The following is a 17,803-nucleotide window of genomic DNA, read 5'->3' as shown; positions in this document are numbered from 1 at the left end:
GTGACAGTGAACCCAGTCCTTCACACGGTGCAATATCCGCTTCCACGAATTGAGGATATTTTCGCCTCGCTATCTGGTGGTAAACGCTTCACCAAAATTGATCTAGCCCAGGCGTACTTGCAAATGGAGGTAGAAGAAGCTTCGAAACATTACCTTACGATCAACACCCATAAAGGTCTCTATCAATACAACCGGCTGGTATTTGGAGTAGCCTAGGCTCCGGCTATCTGGCAAAGGGCGATGGATCAGGTCCTGCAAGGGATTCCAGGGACCCAGTGTTATTTGGATGACATCTTGGTCACGGGCGAAAATGACGGTGATCACCTCGCTAACTTGGAGAAGGTGCTCGCCAGATTAAAGGAATATGGGCTACGAGCTAATCGCCACAAGTGCGAGTTTTTCCAGAAACAGATCTCGTATTGCGGCCACGTCATCGATGAAGAGGGGTTACATAAGTCCCCTGACAAGATTGAGGCAGTAGTCAAGGCTTCAGCACCGGAAAATGTGTCACAACTGAGGTCGTTCCTCGGGCTGGCAAACTATTACCACAAGTTCTTACCAAATTTGTCAACGGTACTACACCCGCTGAACACCCTACTGCAAACAGAGGTACCATGGAAGTGGGATGACGAACGTAGACGAGCTTTCCAGAAGTGTAAAGAATTGATCACATCAAAAGAGGTGTTGGCCCATTTCAACCCAGCACTACCAATTCGTTTGGCATGTGATGCATCACCCTACGGCATTGGAGCGGTGCTGTCACACAAATTCCCAGACGGGTTGGAGAGGCCAGTGGCCTTTGCGTCTCGGTCACTAACCTAAGCCGAGCGCAACTACGCCCAGATTGACAGGGAGGCCCTCAGCCTAGTATGGGGAGTAAAAAAATTCAACCATTATCTGCATGGGCAGAAGTTCACCTTGCTGACTGATCATCAACCACTTGTCTCCATCTTTAATCCGAAGAAGGGCGTGCCAGTAATGACTGCACAGCGGTTACAAAGATGGTCCCTGTTTCTAGGGGCGAATCAATATGAAATAGAATATAAAGGCACGAAACAGCATGGGAACGCTGATGGGCTATCGCGCCTGCCACTGCCTACGGTGGAGGAAGCACCAGCAGTGGACCCTATTGAGATATTTTATTCGTCGATAATTGAACGATTGCCAGTAACAAACGCGGATATAGAGAAGGAGACCTGCAATGATCCGACGCTGTCACGGGTATATGAATTGACGGTGAGGGGATGGCCAACACATGGCGACTCACTGTTGCCAGCATTCTCATCCAGAAGAGAACAGCTGTCAGTATGCCAGGGGACAGTGATGTGTGGATCCAGAGTGGTGATTCCACCCAAGTTAAGGGAGAGAGTGCTAAAGGAGCTACATGAAGGTCATCTGGGGGGAGTGAAAATGAAAAGCCTTGCTGGGGCTTATGTGTGGTGGCCGGGAATCGATCAACAAATCGAAGACCTAACTAAGAGCTGCTTAGGATGCCAGAAGGCCCAAAATGCACCACCACATGCCCCTCTACACCCATGGGAGTGGCCCTCCTCTCCATGGCAATGGGTGCACATTGATTTTGCTGGCCCATTCATGGACTCAATGTTCTTAATAGCAGTGGATGCTCACTCAAAGTGGCCTGAGGTGATAAAGATGTCTTCAACCACTACAGAGAAAACGATTGCAGTCCTACGGACCATATTTGCCAGAAACGGTTTGCCAGAGCAGATCTGCTCTGATAATGGACCACAGTTTGTGTCCGACGAGTTCCAAAAATTCATGAAAAGGAATGGGGTAAGGCATTATACATCCGCCCCGTATCACCCAGCCACCAATGGATTGGCTGAGAGGTTCGTACAAACCTTTAAGAAGGCGATAAACGCCATGTGCGACGAGGAAATTCCACTACAGCATAAGATGGACAATTTCTTATTAGCCTACCGAAACGCGACACATGCAGTTACCAACCAGACCCCGGCCATGATGCTCTTTAACAGAAGGTTGCGATCTCGTCTGGATTTGATCAGACCAAATGTGCGAAGAAATGTTGAGGACAAACAATTCCAGCACATCAATGAGAAGCCGACAAGGAGCTTCAATGTCGGGCAACCAGTCTTGGCCCGTGACTATCGAACAGAGAAGTGGCAACCCGGAACGATATGTACAAGGCAGGGGCCATTAATGTACACAGTGGATGTCGGGGAGAACATTGTGAGATGCCACGTCGATCAGATCTTAGCGTCACAGGAAGGCGTCAACCCCATGTCTCGAGTACCTGGGGATGAACCCGACATACCGGTAGCATCTACTTCAGATCCAGTAGCAGTGGAACTCGATGAACTACCCGATGAAAAGGGGTCAGAATCGCCTCTGCACCAAGAACAAGAACCTCCGGAAAGGCGCTATCCCGAAAGGGTCAGGAAGCCGCCCCAAAGAATAAATCTATAAATGGACTTTTTGTTATTGAATGTAGATGGAACAATGTAATTGTTATTTGAATATTAAGGGGGTATTATTAATCTAAAAAGGGAGGAATTGTAGTGTATGTGCTTTAAGTCAGAACTACTTTATACAGCTCCTGTATACTGTAGTACCGGCAGTAACCACACCGGTATATAAGCTGTGCGCATGCCTCTGTACTCCAGTCTAGAGATGGCCCTGCTCCAGTAAAGACCTGTTGTTTGTTATATACAGCATCCGTGTAATTCTTTATCCACTGAACCACGGATCTAACACCTGGGGTCACTGTTCCTTATATCGCCGCTCTCTCCGCTAGTCCGCTCTCGCTCTGCTCTCGGGCCAGGAGTCGCTGCTCCTTATATCCCCGTTCTCTCCGCTGGTCCGCTCTTGCTCTGCTCTCGGGCCTGGGGTCACTGCTCCTTATATCCCCGCTCTCTCCGCTGGTCCGCTCTCGCTCTGCTCTCGGGCCTGGGGTCACTGCTCCTTATATCCCCGCTCTCTCCGCTGGTCCGCTCTCGCTCTGCTCTCGGGCCTAGGGTCGCTGCTCTTTATATCCCCGTTCTCTCCGCTGGTCCGCTCTCGCTCTGCTCTCAGGCCTGGGGTCGCTGCTCCTTATATCCCCGCTCTCTCCGCTGGTCCACACTCGCTCTGCTCTCGGGCCTGGGGCCACTGCTCCTTATATCCCCGCTCTCACCGCTGGTCCGCTCTCGCTCTGCTCTCGGGCCTGGGGTCACTGCTCCTTATATCCCCGCTGGTCTCCCTCTCGCTCTGCTCTCGGGCCTGGGGTCACTGCTCCTTATATCCCCGCTCTCACCACTGGTCCGCTCTCGCTCTCCTCTCGGGCCTGGGGTCACTGCTCCTTATATCCCCGCTCTCACCGCTGGTCTCCCTCTCGCTCTGCTCTCGGGCCTGGGGTCACTGCTCCTTATATCCCCGCTCTCACCGCTGGTCCGCTCTCGCTCTGCTCTCGGGCCTGGGGTCGCTGCTCCTTATATCTCCACTGGTCTCCCTCTCGCACTGCTCTCGGGCCTGGGGTCAGTGCTCCTTATATCCCCGCTCTCTCCGCTGGTCCACTCTCATTCTGCTCTTGGGCCTGGGGTCGCTGCTCCTTATATCCCCGCTCTCACCGCTGGTCTCCCTCTCGTTCTGCTCTCGGGCCTGGGGTTGCTGCTCCTTATATCCCCGCTCTCTCCGCTGGTCTCCCTCTCGCTCTGCTCTCGGGCCTGGGGTCGCTGCTCCTTATATCCCCGCTCTCTCCGCTGGTCCGCTCTCGCTGTGCTCTCGGGCCTGGGGTCGCTGCTCCTTATATCCCCACTCTCACCGCTGGTCTCCCCCTCGCTCTGCTCTCGGGCCTGGAGTCGCTGCTCCTTATATCCCCGCTCTCACCGCTGGTCTCCCTCTCGCTCTGCTCTCGGGCCTGGGGTCACTGCTCCTTATATCCCCGCTCTCACCGCTGGTCCGCTCTCGCTCTGTTCTCGGGCCTGGGGTCACTGCTCCTTATATCCCCGCTCTCTCCGCTGGTCTCCCTCTCATTCTGCTCTCGGGCCTGGGTTCACTGCTCCTTATATCCCCGCTCTCTCCGCTGGTCTCCCTCTCGCTCTGCTCTCGGGCCTGGGGTCGCTGCTCCTTAAATCCCCGCTTTCTCCACTGGTCTCCCTCTCGCTCTGCTCTCGGGCCTGGGGTCACTGCTCCTTATATCCCCGCTCTCTCCGCTGGTCCGCTCTCGCTCTGCTCTCGGGCCTGGGGTCGCTGCTCCTTATATCCCCGCTCTCTTCGCTGGTCCGCTCTCGCTCTGCTCTCGGGCCTGGGGTCACTGCTCCTTATATCCCCACTCTCTCCGCTGTTCTCCCTCTCGCTCTGTTCTCAGGCCTGGGCTCACTGCTGCTTATATCCCCGCTCTCTCCGCTGGTCTCCCTCTCGCTCTGCTCTCGGGCCTGGGGTCACTGCTCCTTATATCCCCGCTCTCTCCGCTGGTCTCCCTCTCGCTCTGCTCTCGGGCCTGGGGTCACTGCTCCTTATATCCCCGCTCTCTCCGCTGGTCCGCTCTCGCTCTGCTCTCGGGCCTGGGGTCACTGCTCCTTATATCTCCGCTGGTCTCCCTCTCGCTCTGCTCTCGGGCCTGGGGTCAGTGCTCCTTATATCCCCGCTCTCTCCGCTGGTCCAGTCTCGTTCTGCTCTCGGGCCTGGTGTCGCTGCTCCTTATATCCCGGCTCTCACCGCTGGTCTCCCTCTCGTTCTGCTCTCGGGCCTGTGGTTGCTGCTCCTTATATCCCCGCTCTCTCCACTGGTCCGCTCTCGCTCTGCTCTCGGGCCTGGGGTCGCTGCTCCTTATATCCCTGCTCTCTCCGCTGGTCCACTCTCGCTCTGCTCTCAGGCCTGGGGTCGCTGCTCCTTATATCCCCGCTCTCTCCGCTGGTCCGCTCTCGCTCTGCTCTCCGGTCTGGTATCGCTGCTTCTTATATCCCCGCTCTCTCCGCTGGTCCGCTCTCGCTCTGCTCTCAGGCCTCGGGTCACTCCTCCTTATATCCCCGCTCTCTCCGCTGGTCTGCTCTCATTCTGCTCTCGTGCCTGGGGTCACTGCTCCTTATATCCCCGCTCACACCGCTGGTCCGCTCTCGCTCTGCTCTCAGGCCTGGGGTCACTGCTCCTTATATCCCCGCTCTCACCACTGGTCCGCTCTCGCTCTGCTCTCGGGCCTCGGGTCGCTCCTCCTTATATCCCCGCTCTCTCCGCTGGTCTGCTCTCATTCTGCTCTCGGGCCTGGGGTCACTGCTCCTGCTTTCCCCGCTCACACCGCTGGTCCGCTCTCGCTCTACTCTCGGGCCTGGGGTTGCTGCTCCTTATATCCCCACTCTCTCCGCTGGCCTCCCTCTCATTCTGCTCTCGGGCCTGGGGTCACTGCTCCTTATATCCCCGCTCTCACCGCTGGTCCGCTCTCGCTCTGCTCTCGGGCCTGGGGTCACTGCTCCTTCTATCCCCGCTGGTCTCCCTCTCGCTGTGCTCTCGGGCCTGGGGTCACTGCTCCTTATATCCCCGCTCTCACCACTGGTCCGCTCTCGCTCTGCTCTCGGGCCTGGGGTCACTGCTCCTTATATCCCCGCTCTCACCGCTGGTCTCCCTCTCGCTCTGCTCTCGGGCCTGGGGTCACTGCTCCTTATATCCCCGCTCTCACCGCTGGTCCGCTCTCGCTCTGCTCTCGGGCCTGGGGTCGCTGCTCCTTATATCCCTGCTCTCTCCGCTGGTCCGCTCTCGCTCTGCTCTCGGGCCTAGGGTCGCTGCTCCTTATATCTCCGCTGGTCTCCCTCTCGCACTGCTCTCGGGCTTGGGGTCAGTGCTCCTTATATCCCCGCTCTCTCCGCTGGTCCACTCTCATTCTGCTCTTGGGCCTGGGGTCGCTGCTCCTTATATCCCCGCTCTCACTGCTGGTCTCCCTCTCGTTCTGCTCTCGGGCCTGGGGTTGCTGCTCCTTATATCCCCGCTCTCTCCGCTGGTCTCCCTCTCGCTCTGCTCTCGGGCCTGGGGTCACTGCTCCTTTTATCCCCGCTCTCTCCGCTGGTCAGCTCTCGCTCTGCTCTCGGGGCTGGGGTCACTGCTCCTTATATCCGCGTTCTCTCCGCTGGTCCACTCTCGCTCTGCTCTCGGGCATGGGGTCACTGCTCCTTATATCCCCGCTCTCTCCGCTGGTCTCCCTCTCGCTCTGCTCTCGGGCCTGGGGTCGCTGCTCCTTAAATCCCCGCTCTCTCCACTGGTCTCCCTCTCGCTCTGCTCTCGGGCCTGGGGTCACTGCTCCTTATATCCCTGCTCTCTCCGCTGGTCCGCTCTCGCTCTGCTCTCGGGCCTGGGGTCGCTGCTCCTTATATCCCCGCTCTCTCCGCTGGTCCGCTCTCGCTCTGCTCTCGGGCCTGTGATCACTGCTCCCTATATCTGCGCTCTCTCCACTGGTCTCCCTCTCGCTCTGCTCTCGGGCCTGGGGTCACTGCTCCTTATATCCCTGCTCTCTCCGCTGGTCCGCTCTCGCTCTGTTCTCGGGCCTGGGGTCACTGCTCCTTATATCCCCGCTCTCTCCGCTGGTCTCCCTCTCGCTCTGCTCTCAGGCCTGGGGTCACTGCTCCTTGTATCCCCGCTCTCTCCGCTGGTCCGCTCTCGCTCTGCTCCCGGGCCTGGGGTCACTGCTCCTTATATCCCCGCTCTCTCCGCTGGTCTCCCTCTCGCTCTGTTCTCGGGCCTGGGGTCAGTGCTCCTTATATCCCCGCTCTCTCCGCTGGTCTCCCTCTCGTTCTGCTCTCGGGCCTGGTGTCGCTGCTCCTTATATCCCGGCTCTCACCGCTGGTCTCCCTCTCATTCTGCTCTCGGGCCTGGGGTTGCTGCTCCTTATATCCCCGCTCTCTCCACTGGTCCGCTCTCGCTCTGCTCCCGGGCCTGGGGTCGCAACTCCTTATATCCCCGCTCTCACCGGTGGTCTCCCTCTCGTTCTGCTCTCGGGCCTGGGGTCACTGCTCCTTATATCCCTGCTCTCTCCGCTGGTCCACTCTCGCTCTGCTCTCGGGCCTGGGGTCGCAGCTCCTTATATCCCCGCTCTCTCCGCTGGTCCGCTCTCGCTCTGCTCTCCGGCCTGGCATCGCTGCTCCTTATATCCCCGCTCTCTCCGCTGGTCCGCTCTCGCTCTGCTCTCGGGCCTGGGGTCGCTGCTCCTTATATCCCTGCTCGCTCCGCTGGTCTGCTCTCATTCTGCTCTCGGGCCTGGGGTCACTGCTCCTAATATCCCCGCTCTCGCCACTGGTCCGCTCTCGCTCTGCTCTCAGGCCTGGGGTCACTGCTCCTTATATCCCCGCTCTCACCGCTGGTCCGCTCTCGCTCTGCTCTCAGGCCTGGGGTCACTGCTCCTTATATCCCCGCTCTCACCACTGGTCCGCTCTCGCTCTGCTCTCGGGCCTGGGGTCACTGCTCCTTATATCCCCGCTCTCACCGCTGGTCTCCCTCTCGCTCTGCTCTCAGGCCTGGGGTCAGTGCTCCTTATATCCCCGCTCTCACCGCTGGTCCGCTCTCGCTCTGCTCTCGGGCCTGGGGTCGCTGCTCCTTATATCCCCGCTCTCACCGCTGGTCTCCCTCTCGCTCTGCTCTCGGGCCTGGGGTCACTGCTCCTTCTATCCCCGCTCTCACCGCTGGTCCGCTCTCGCTCTGCTCTCGGGCCTGGGTTCACTGCTCCTTATATCCCCGCTCTCTCCGCTGGTCTCCCTCTCGCTCTGCTCTCGGGCCTGGGGTCAGTGCTCCTTATATCCCCGCCTTCTACGCTGGTCCACTCTCGTTCTGCTCGCGGGCCTGGGGTCGCTGCTCCTTATATCTCTGCTCTCACCGCTGGTCTCCCTCTCGTTCTGCTGTCGGGCCTGGGGTTGCTGCTCCTTATATCCCCGCTCTCTTCGCTGGTCCGCTCTCGCTCTACTCTCGGGCCTGGGGTCGCTGCTCCTTATATCCCCGCTCTCTCCGCTGGTCTCCCTCTCGCTCTGCTCTCGGGCCTGGGGTCACTGCTCCTTATATCCCCGCACTCTCCGCTGGTCCGCTCTCGCTCTGCTCTTGCGCCTGGGGTCACTGCTCCTTATAGCGCCGCTCTCTCCACTGGTCCGCTCTCGATCTGCTCTCGGGCCTGGGGTCGCTGCTCCTTATATCCCCGCTCTCTCCGCTGGTCTCCCTCTCGCTCTGCTCTCGGGCCTGGGGTCGCTGCTCCTTATATCCCCGCTCTCTCCGCTGGTCTCCCTCTCGCTCTGCTCTCGGGCCTGGGGTCGCTGCTCCTTATATCCCCGCTCTCTCCGCTGTTCCACTCTCGCTCTGATTTCGGGCCTGGGGTCGCTGCTCCTTATATCCCTGCTCTCTCCGCTGGTCCGCTCTCGCTCTGCTCTCCGGCCTGGCATCGCTGCTCGTTCTATCCCCGCTCTCTCCGCTGGTCCACTCTCGCTCTGCTCTCGGGCCTGGGGTCACTGCTCCTTATATCCCCGCTCTCTCCGCTGGTCTCCCTCTCGCTCTGCTGTCGTGCCTGGGGTCGCTGCTCCTTATATCCCCGCTCTCTCCGCTGGTCCGCTCTCGCTCTGCTCTCAGGCCTGGGGTCACTGCTCCTTATATCCCCGCTCTCACCGCTGGTCTCCCTCTCGCTCTGCTCTCGGGCCTGGGGTTGCTGCTCCTTATATCCCCGCTCTCTCCGCTTGTCTCCATCTCGCTCTGCTCTCGGGCCTGGGGTCACTGCTCCTTATATCCCCGCTCTCTCCGCTGGTCTCCCTCTCGCTCTGCTCTCGGGCCTGGGGTCGCTGCTCCTTATATCCCGGCTCTCTCCGCTGGTCTCCGTCTCGCTCTGCTCTCGGGCCTGGGGTCACTGCTCCTTATATCCCCGCTCTCTCTGCTGCTCTCCCTCTCACTCTGCTCTCGGGCCTGGGGTCACTGCTACTTATAACCCGCTCTCTCCGCTGGTCCGCTCTCGCTCTGCTCTCGGGCCTGGTGTCGCTGCTCCTTATATCCCCGCTCTCACCGCTGGTCTCCCTCTCGCTCTGCTCTCGGGCGTTGGGTCACTGCTCCTTATATCCCCGCCCTCTCCGCTGGCCTCCCTCTCGCTCTGCTCTCGGACCTGGGGTCACTGCTCCATATATCCCCACTCTCACCGCTGGTCCGCTCTCGCTCTGCTCTCGGGCCTGGGGTCGCTGCTCCTTATATCCCCGCTCTCTCCGCTGGCCTCCCTCACGCTCTGCTCTCGGGCCTGGGGTCGCTGCTCCTTATATTCCCGCTCTCTCCGCTGGTCCGCTCTCGCTCTGCTCTCGGGCCTGGGGTCGCTGCTCCTTATATCCCCACTCTCTCCGCTGGCCTCCCTCTCTTTCTGCTCTCGGGCGTGGGGTCAGTGCTCCTTATATCCCCGCACTCTCCGCTGGTCTCCCTCTCGCTCTGCTCTCGGGCCTGGGGTCACTTCTCCTTATATCCCCAATCTCACCGCTAGTCCGCTCTCGCTCTGCTCTCGGGCCTGGGGTCGCTGCTCCTTATATCCCTGCTCTCTCCGCTGGTCTGCTCTCGCTCTGCTCTCGTGCCTGGGGTCGCTGCTCCTTATATCTCCGCTGGTCTCCCTCGCGCACTGCTCTCGGGCCTGGGGTCGCTGCTCCTTATATCCCCGCTCTCACCGCTGGTCTCCCTCTCGTTCTGCTCTCGGGCCTGGGGTTGCTGCTCCTTATATCCCCGCTCTCTCCGCTGGTCTCCCTCCCGCTCTGCTCTCGGGCCTGGGGTCACTGCTCCTTTTATCCCCGCTCTCTCCGCTGGTCAGCTCTCGCTCTGCTCTCGGTCCTGGGGTCACTGCTCCTTATATCCGCGCTCTCTCCGCTGGTCCACTCTCGCTCTGCTCTCGTGCCTGGGGTCACTGCTCCTTATATCCCCGCTCTCTCCGCTGGTCCGCTCTCGCTCTGCTCTCGGGCCTGGGGTCGCTGCTCCTTATATCCCTGCTCTCTCCGCTGGTCCACTCTCGCTCTGCTCTCGGGCCTGGGGTCGCTGCTCCTTATATCCCCGCTCTCTCCGCTGGTCCGCTCTCGCTCTGCTCTCCGGCCTGGCATCGCTGCTCCTTATATCCCCGCTCTCTCCGCTGGTCCGCTCTCGCTCTGCTCTCGGGCCTCGGGTCACTGCTCCTTATATCCCCGCTCTCTCCGCTGGCCTCCCTCACGCTCTGCTCTCGGGCCTGGGGTCACTGCTCCTTATATCCCCGCTCTCTCCGCTTGTCCGCTCTCGCTCTGCTCTCGGGCCTGGGGTCGCTGCTCCTTATATCCCCACTCTCTCCGCTGGCCTCCCTCTCATTCTGCTCCCGGGCCTGGGGTCACTGCTCCTTATATCCCCGCTCTCACCGCTGGTCCGCTCTCGCTCTGCTCTCGGGCCTGGGGTCACTGCTCCTTATATCCCCGCTGGTCTCCCTCTCGCTCTGCTCTCGGGCCTGGGGTCACTGCTCCTTCTATCCCCGCTCTCACCGCTGGTCCGCTCTCGCTCTGCTCTCGGGCCTGGGGTCACTGCTCCTTATATCCCCGCTCTCTCCGCTGGTCCGCTCTCGCTCTGCTCTCGGGCCTGGGGTCGCTGCTCCTTATATCTCCGCTGGTCTCCCTCTCGCACTGCTCTCGGGCCTGGGGTCAGTGCTCCTTATATCCCCGCTCTCTCCGCTGGTCCACTCTCGTTCTGCTCTTGGGCCTGGGGTCGCTGCTCCTTATATCCCCGCTCTCACCGCTGGTCTCCCTCTCGTTCTGCTCTCAGGCCTGGGGTTGCTGCTCCTTATATCCCCGCTCTCTCCGCTGGTCTCCCTCTCGCTCTGCTCTCGGGCCTGGGGTCACTGCTCCTTTTATCCCCGCTCTCTCCGCTGGTCAGCTCTCGCTCTGCTCTCGGGCCTGGGGTCACTGCTCCTTATATCCGCGCTCTCTCCGCTGGTCCGCTCTCGCTCTGCTCTCGGGCCTGGGGTCACTGCTCCTTATATCCCCGCTCTCACCGCTGGTCCGCTCTCGCTCTGCTCTCGGGCCTGGGGTCACTGCTCCATATATCCCCGCTCTCACCGCTGGTCTCCCTCTCGCTCTGCTCTCGGGCCTGGGGTCACTGCTCCTTATATCCCCGCTCTCACCGCTGGTCCGCTCTCGCTCTGCTCTCGGGCCTGGGGTCAGTGCTCCTTATATCCCCGCTCTCTCCGCTGGTCCACTCTCGTTCTGCTCTTGGGCCTGGGGTCGCTGCTCCTTATATCCCCGCTCTCACCGCTGGTCTCGCTCTCGTTCTGCTCTCGGGCCTGGGGTTGCTGCTCCTTATATCCCCGCTCTCTCCGCTGGTCTCCCTCTCGCTCTGCTCTCGGGCCTGGGGTCACTGCTCCTTTTATCCCCGCTCTCTCCGCTGGTCAGCTCTCGCTCTGCTCTCGGGCCTGGGGTCACTGCTCCTTATATCCGCGCTCTCTCCGCTGGTCCGCTCTCGCTCTGCTCTCGGGCCTGGGGTCACTGCTCCTTATATCCCCGCTCTCACCGCTGGTCCGCTCTCGCTCTGCTCTCGGGCCTGGGGTCACTGCTCCTTATATCCCCGCTCTCTCCGCTGGTCTCCCTCTTGCTCTGCTCTCGGGCCTAGGGTCAGCGCTCCTTTTATCCCCGCTCTCTCCGCTGGTCCACTCTCGTTCTGCTCTCGGGCCTGGGGTCGCTGCTCCTTATATCCCCGCTCTCTCCGCTGGTCTCCCTCTCATTCTGCTCTCGGGCCTGGGGTCAATGCTCCTTATATCCCCGCTCTCTCCGCTGGTCTCCCTCTCGCTCTGCTCTCGGGCCTGCGGTCGCTGCTCCTTATATCCCCGCTTTCTCCACTGGTCTCCCTCTCGCTCTGCTCTCGGGCCTGGGGTCACTGCTGCTTATATCCCCGCTCTCTCCGCTGGTCCGCTCTCGCTCTGCTCTCGGGCCTGGGGTCGCTGCTCCTTATATCCCCGCTCTCTCCGCTGGTCCGCTCTCGCTCTGCTCTCGGGCCTGTGGTCGCTGCTCCTTAAATCCCCGTTATCTCCGCTGGTCCGCTCTTGCTCTGCTCTCGGGCCTGGGGTCACTGCTCCTTATATCCCCGCTCTCTCCGCTGGTCCCCTCTCGCCCTGCTCTCGGGCCTGGGGTCACTGCTCCTTTTATCCCCGCTCTCTCCGCTGGTCCACTCTCGCTCTGCTCTCGGGCCTGGGGTCGCTGCTCCTTATATCCCCACTCTCTCCGCTCGTCTCCCTCTCGCTCTGCTCTCGGGCCTGCGGTCACTGCTCCTTATATCCCCGCTCTCTCCGCTGGTCTCCCTCTCACTCTGCTCTCGGGCCTGGGGTCGCTGCTCCTTATATCCCCTCTCTCACCGCTGGTCTCCCTCTCGCTCTGCTCTCGTCCCTGGGTCGCTGCTCCTTGTATCCCCGCTCTCTCCGCTGGTCCGCTCTCGCTCTGCTCTCGGGCCTGGGGTCACTGCTCCTTATATCCCCGCTCTCTCCGCTGGTCTCCCTCTCGCTCTGAACTCGGGCCTGGGGTTACTGCTCCTTATATCCCCGCTCTCTCTGCTGGTCCGCTCTGGCTCTGCTCTCGGGCCTGTGGTCACTGCTCCTTATATCTCCGCTGGTCTCCCTCTCGCTCTGCTCTCGGGCCTGGGGTCGCTGCTCCTTATATCCCCGCTCTCTCCGCTGGTCCGCTCTCGCTCTGCTCTCGGGCCTGGGGTCACTGCTCCTTATATCCCCGCGCTCTCCGCTTGTCCGCTCTCGCTCTGCTCTCGGGCCTGGGGTCACTGCTCCTTATATCCCCACTCTCACCACTGGTCCGCTCTCGCTCTGCTCTCGGGCCTGGGGTCGCTGCTCCTTATATCCCCGCTCTCACCGCTGGTCCGCTCTTGCTCTGCTCTCGGGCCTGGGGTCGTTGCTCCTTATATCCCCGCTCTCACCGCTGGTCCGCTCTCGCTCTGCTCTCGGGCCTGGGGTCGCTGCTCCTTATATCCCCGCTCTCTCAGCTGGTCCGCTCTCGCTCTGCTCTCCAGCCTGGGGTCGCTGCTCCTTATATCCCCACTCTCTCCGTTGGTCCGCTCTCGCTCTGCTCTCCGGCCTGGGGTCGCTGCTCCTTATATCCCCGCTCTCTTCAGAATGAATTAAAATAAAATGTTCAGTTTCCTGTAATTTGCATCATCTTCATTTGTCACTCTTCCCTCTCCCTCACAACCATTGTGAATCTGGTGAGATCAAATAAGCAGGCAATTATACAAGTTCAGAGTTTTGCACAGATTGAACCCTGCCCTTTGGAATGTGCTTCACGGATTTGTCATGTCTAAATGCACCGATGACGCAAAGTGGTTATTAAAATATTTTGTCTTGGAGGAAAGCTGAGAAAGAGGATCTGTCCTTATTTTTCTGTAGGAGATGGAAAAGGAGCAGCCAGTGTGTGATCCTGAGTCCATGGAGAGTGAGGATTTGCTGTTCCTGCTGTATACCTCTGGAAGTACAGGAAAACCCAAGGGCCTAGTCCACACGCAGGCTGGTTATCTGCTGTATGCATCTCTCACCCACAAGGTATCAGTAGAACAGGATGGTGAGCTCACTGTTTACCACTAGTACCTTATATTGATTACATAAATTCTACTGTCTGAGTTAATATTAATGTACAACTGGCATAGAGGCCACTCTTTCAGTTAATATTTATCGGTAAAGTTGTTAACATTAAATCGCAACACACCTCCCTGACCCACAGCCATGGCCCCGAAGGAGCCCTTGTTTTAGGGGTCTGAACTGCTGCCCTGGTCTGGACCTCACTGGTTGGGCCCACTTTCGCCTATCTGGCAGCCGGTACATCTCAACTCCCCTGTCCGCTACTTTAGTCGCCTCTTCAAAAAATTCAATCAGGTTTGTCAGGCATGACCTACCTTTCCAAATCCATGCTGGCTCTCTCTGATCAACTGAAAATTTTCGAGGTGTTCAGTCACCCTATCCTTAATTATAGACTCCAGCAATTTCCCGACAACAGATGTTAGGCTAACTGGTCTATAATTCCCTGGTTTCCCTCTCTCGCCATTCTTAAATAGTGGAGTGACATGCGCAATTTTCAAATCTAAAGGAACGGTTCCTGAATCCATGGCCGTGATTTCGCCGACCGAGGCAGATCCGGGGCGGCTGGGATCGGTGTTGCAGTCCCAGCCCGCTGCCTACTGCAGCCGGCACTCTCCAAGCGATTTTACATTAATTGGGCTTGTTAAGCCTGCCCTGCGAAGTTCCCGGCCAATTAAAAGGAAGCGGGTCTGATGACATCATTTGATGACGCGTCATCGGCCGGTTTTCTTAAAGGGGCCATGTCCAAATTGATTTTGACAGTTGTGCTGTCAGTGTTCTACAGCATTGTGGTGCTGCAAACATTGACAAGCACTGCACAGAGGTGCACAGCTGCCCCCAGGCTGTCCCATGACTCCCTCCATATGCTTATGGAAAGAGTCACAGCACACAGGGGGTCCTTTTCCCTTCCCATGGGTGGAAGAAACCTCCCCAGGAGATCAATGCAGCGTGGTTGCACATTGCACAGGAGGGCCGTCAGGAGGACCAGGCTGCAGTGGTGCAAGCCTTTCAATGATCTCAGTAGATCACGAAACATTACTGCAAAGCCACACTCAACCTCATTCTGCTGTGCCACTCATCACATCCACATCACTCTGCCTTCCCTACCCTACTCCTGCGCATCTTTACTCACAACAACTTACCTTGCACCTCCACCCATCCCTCTCTATCTACATTATCACTTCTCCACCCCTCACACTCACCCTCATCCTAGTGCAATCATACCAGCTAACAACACACAAGGGTAGGCACTTGGGTGTTTTATGCAATGTTCATGTGAAGTTTCTGTTCATGTGCTGTCAAACATTGAAACCTTTATCTTCAGCACTTTGTGTTCTTGGACAGATTTGTGTGCACCTTTGGAAGTGGCTTAGTGTGTTGTCGTGAATGGTGAGACGTAACGGTACCCCCACCCGCAATGGTGATGAGTGTGAAAGGAATAGCTTGGGCATTGTAGTGATGCTTTATTGTGTTGGTGTGGGATGGTGCCAACCTGGTGCATCATGTGGCTTCCAGGGTGTACAGCATCAAGTGAAGTAAATCTGGCCATGGTGAGGCCATCCCTGGTATCCCAGGCAGCAATGCAGTCGGGTGCTGATGCCCTGTGTCCTGTGCAGCATCAGTTGATTGTGGAGAAGGTTGGTGTTGTTGTTGTTGCTGCTGGTGTGCCTGGTGCTGATGGTGTTGGGGTTGATCGTGGTGGGATTCTGAGGACCAAGGTGAGATAGTTTCAAGAGCACCAATGCTGATGGAATAGAATACAGATGAAGTTGAGATGATAGAAGCAACCTGTCAATGGTGAGAGAGGTTGTTCCAATGAGGTGACACTGGATGGAGAGTTTGCTCCAAACACTTGCAACCTGCCTAAAGCTCAATCTGTCTTCCAAATGCAGTAAGCAACAGTTTTTGAGCTTTTGAAAGTGAACAGCTGTAACATGGGATCTTTTATACAACTTTGGCAGCTGTCAGGTCATGAGATAATTGAATGCTGAATCCACTAATGACAGGCTGAGCTGACATGTTCCCTGAGCAGCGGGTAACCCATGGGGGAGCACGTAAAATTGAAATGTAGGCTTAAAATAACAGTTAATTGGATGTTAACAACCCATTTAATGATGTGAATTGCCTCCCCCGACACCTGGGAGACTCGCGTGGCGGCGGGTTGACAGCGGGTTCCCTACCAATCTTTGCTATTTTGACAGCTGACCCACCTCCGAACCCGCCCTCTGAGCGCTGGCAAAATTGAACCACCTCTCTTCCTTTCAGACACTCCTTAAAACCTACCTCCTGTCCTGGGATGTTTTCCTACATTAAAGGCGCTATATAAATGTAAGTTGTTATTGTTGTTACAAGACACGCCGGAAACACCCGGAAACAAGGGAGACCCAGCACAACCAGATCTCTGCCATTCTCCGGGAAGAGGAGGGGTTCAGCTGGTCTCCTGGCTGGGTTACAGCAGGATTTCTGTCCCCATTCGCCCGTGCAATGTTAACTCACAAACAAGTACTGCATTCTGATACGATTACATCGTCCACTATTGTGACGGAGACACTAACCCAATGAAAAGGAATGGGTGAAGCCTTTGCCAAAACAACGACACATTCATTGTTGGTTATCCATTCCAAACAATGGCGTCACCCTGCTCAAAGTTACAGTTACAACCAGTATATTCCATTGGGACCAATATATTCCAGTTATGATCAGTATATTCCAATTATGACCAGTATATTCCAGTAATTACTAGTTTTGCCAGTTATGACCAGTATATTCCAACTATGACCAGTCTATTCCAGTAATTACTAGTTTTGCCAGTTATGACCAGTATATTCCAGCTATTACTAGTTTTTCTATGACCAATATATTCCAGTAAAGGCCAGTATATTCCAGCTATGATCAGTATATTCCAATTATGATCTGTATAACATCCTCTAAGTGTCCCCCCACCCTACCCCTGAACTCGCATCTCTCTCTAGTTTCTCTTCTATCTCCCGTCATGCCTTCTCTGAGCTCATCCTATCCTTGAGACCCATTTCCTTCTCCCTCGACCCTATTCCCACTAAACTGCTGACCACCCAACTTTCCTTCCTGACCCCTGGCTTCTCACTGCCTTGCAGCTGCCGGGTTTCCCGATGGCCTGGGAAACCCGGCAGAAATGAGTTAAAAATAGAATGACTGTTAAAATGAAGGCAGGCAGCCTCATTATAATATTTAAATGACCAACCCACTTCCTGCCTCTGATAAAATCGAAAGTGGGTGGGTTCGAGGCACGTTGGGTTCCTGTTTCAGATTTTTTGCATTTTAACCTCTGACACGACCCCACCCGACCTGTTTTTGGGAGTTAAGATTCTGCCCCAAGTAAATAACACTGATTCAGGATTGCTTTGTGTTAGTGACATTGGGAGTGGGGGTGGGGGGGGGGGGGTGGGGTAGTGGGGTGGGGTGGGTGGGGGGGCGGAGTGATGGGGTTGCAAAAGTGGCTTTTGCATGTGGTTGTTAGAGTGGTGCACTGGTGGAACCCAAGTGAACCTCGCAATAATGAGGGCATCCTGGGCAGCATGTGCGCCACTGGTGGTGCATTGCCCACATCACCTTCCGCCTCCTCCTCCTCGTTTTCCTTCTCCTCTTCGGATGCTCTGTGCTCTTCGCCTTGCTCCTCCTGAAGGTCAAACCTCGCTGCTGCGCAATGTTGTGGAGAGCGCAGCACACCCCAACCATTCTGGAGACCCTGGCTGGCGCATACTGAAGGGCACCTCCAGATTTGTCCAGGCGCCTGAAACACATCTTCAGCAATTCTTCTATGACATATCTGGTGGTCAGATGGCATTCATTGTATCGCTCCTGGGCCTCATTTATTTGGGACTGAATCTTAACTCCCTCCCGAACAGCACTGTGGGAGTACCTTCACCACACACACTGCAGCAATTCAAGAAGGCAGCTCACCACCATTCTTAAGGGCAATTAGGGATGGGCAAATGCTGGCCTTGCCAGCGACACCCACATCTCATGAATGAATAAAAAAAGGGCTGAGTCTATGTGCAACACCAGATTTCTGATTGGACCCCTTGGAGGACAAGACACACCTAACAGTTTGTCTGTCTGGAATGTGTAATTTGATCCTGCCAGCTTTAGGCAACACTGCAATGTGTAATTTGATCCAGTCTTGCCAGTAAGCCTACAGAATGTGGAAGTATAGTTAGCTTTGTGAAGATCCTCTGTTAATAGTATCTGCAATTATAATTATAGCTGTCCTTGACTAGTAAAATAAAAGACACTGGGGGAAAAATT

The 17,803-nt window shown here is 57.2% G+C and overlaps 1 protein-coding gene across 1 annotated transcript in view; it reads left to right on the top strand.

Annotated features, from left to right (window-relative positions):
- Positions 1–17,803, top strand: part of LOC147121538 (acetyl-coenzyme A synthetase 2-like, mitochondrial) — a 169,760-nt gene that overhangs the window by 79,523 nt on the left and 72,434 nt on the right. Inside the window, exon 5 of the mRNA XM_085981870.1 lies at positions 13,334–13,486. Coding sequence (XP_085837996.1) covers positions 13,334–13,486 — 153 coding nt within the window. The remainder of the gene's footprint in view (positions 1–13,333; positions 13,487–17,803) is intronic.

The sequence above is a fragment of the Somniosus microcephalus genome, chromosome 3 (genome assembly GCF_052327205.1).
Source record: "Somniosus microcephalus isolate GS21.2 chromosome 3, FLI_Smic_1.0, whole genome shotgun sequence".
Classification (NCBI taxonomy): Eukaryota; Metazoa; Chordata; class Chondrichthyes; order Squaliformes; family Somniosidae; genus Somniosus; species Somniosus microcephalus.
Note: the sequence above shows the minus strand (reverse complement) of the source record. Positions and strands in the feature narration are given on the sequence as shown.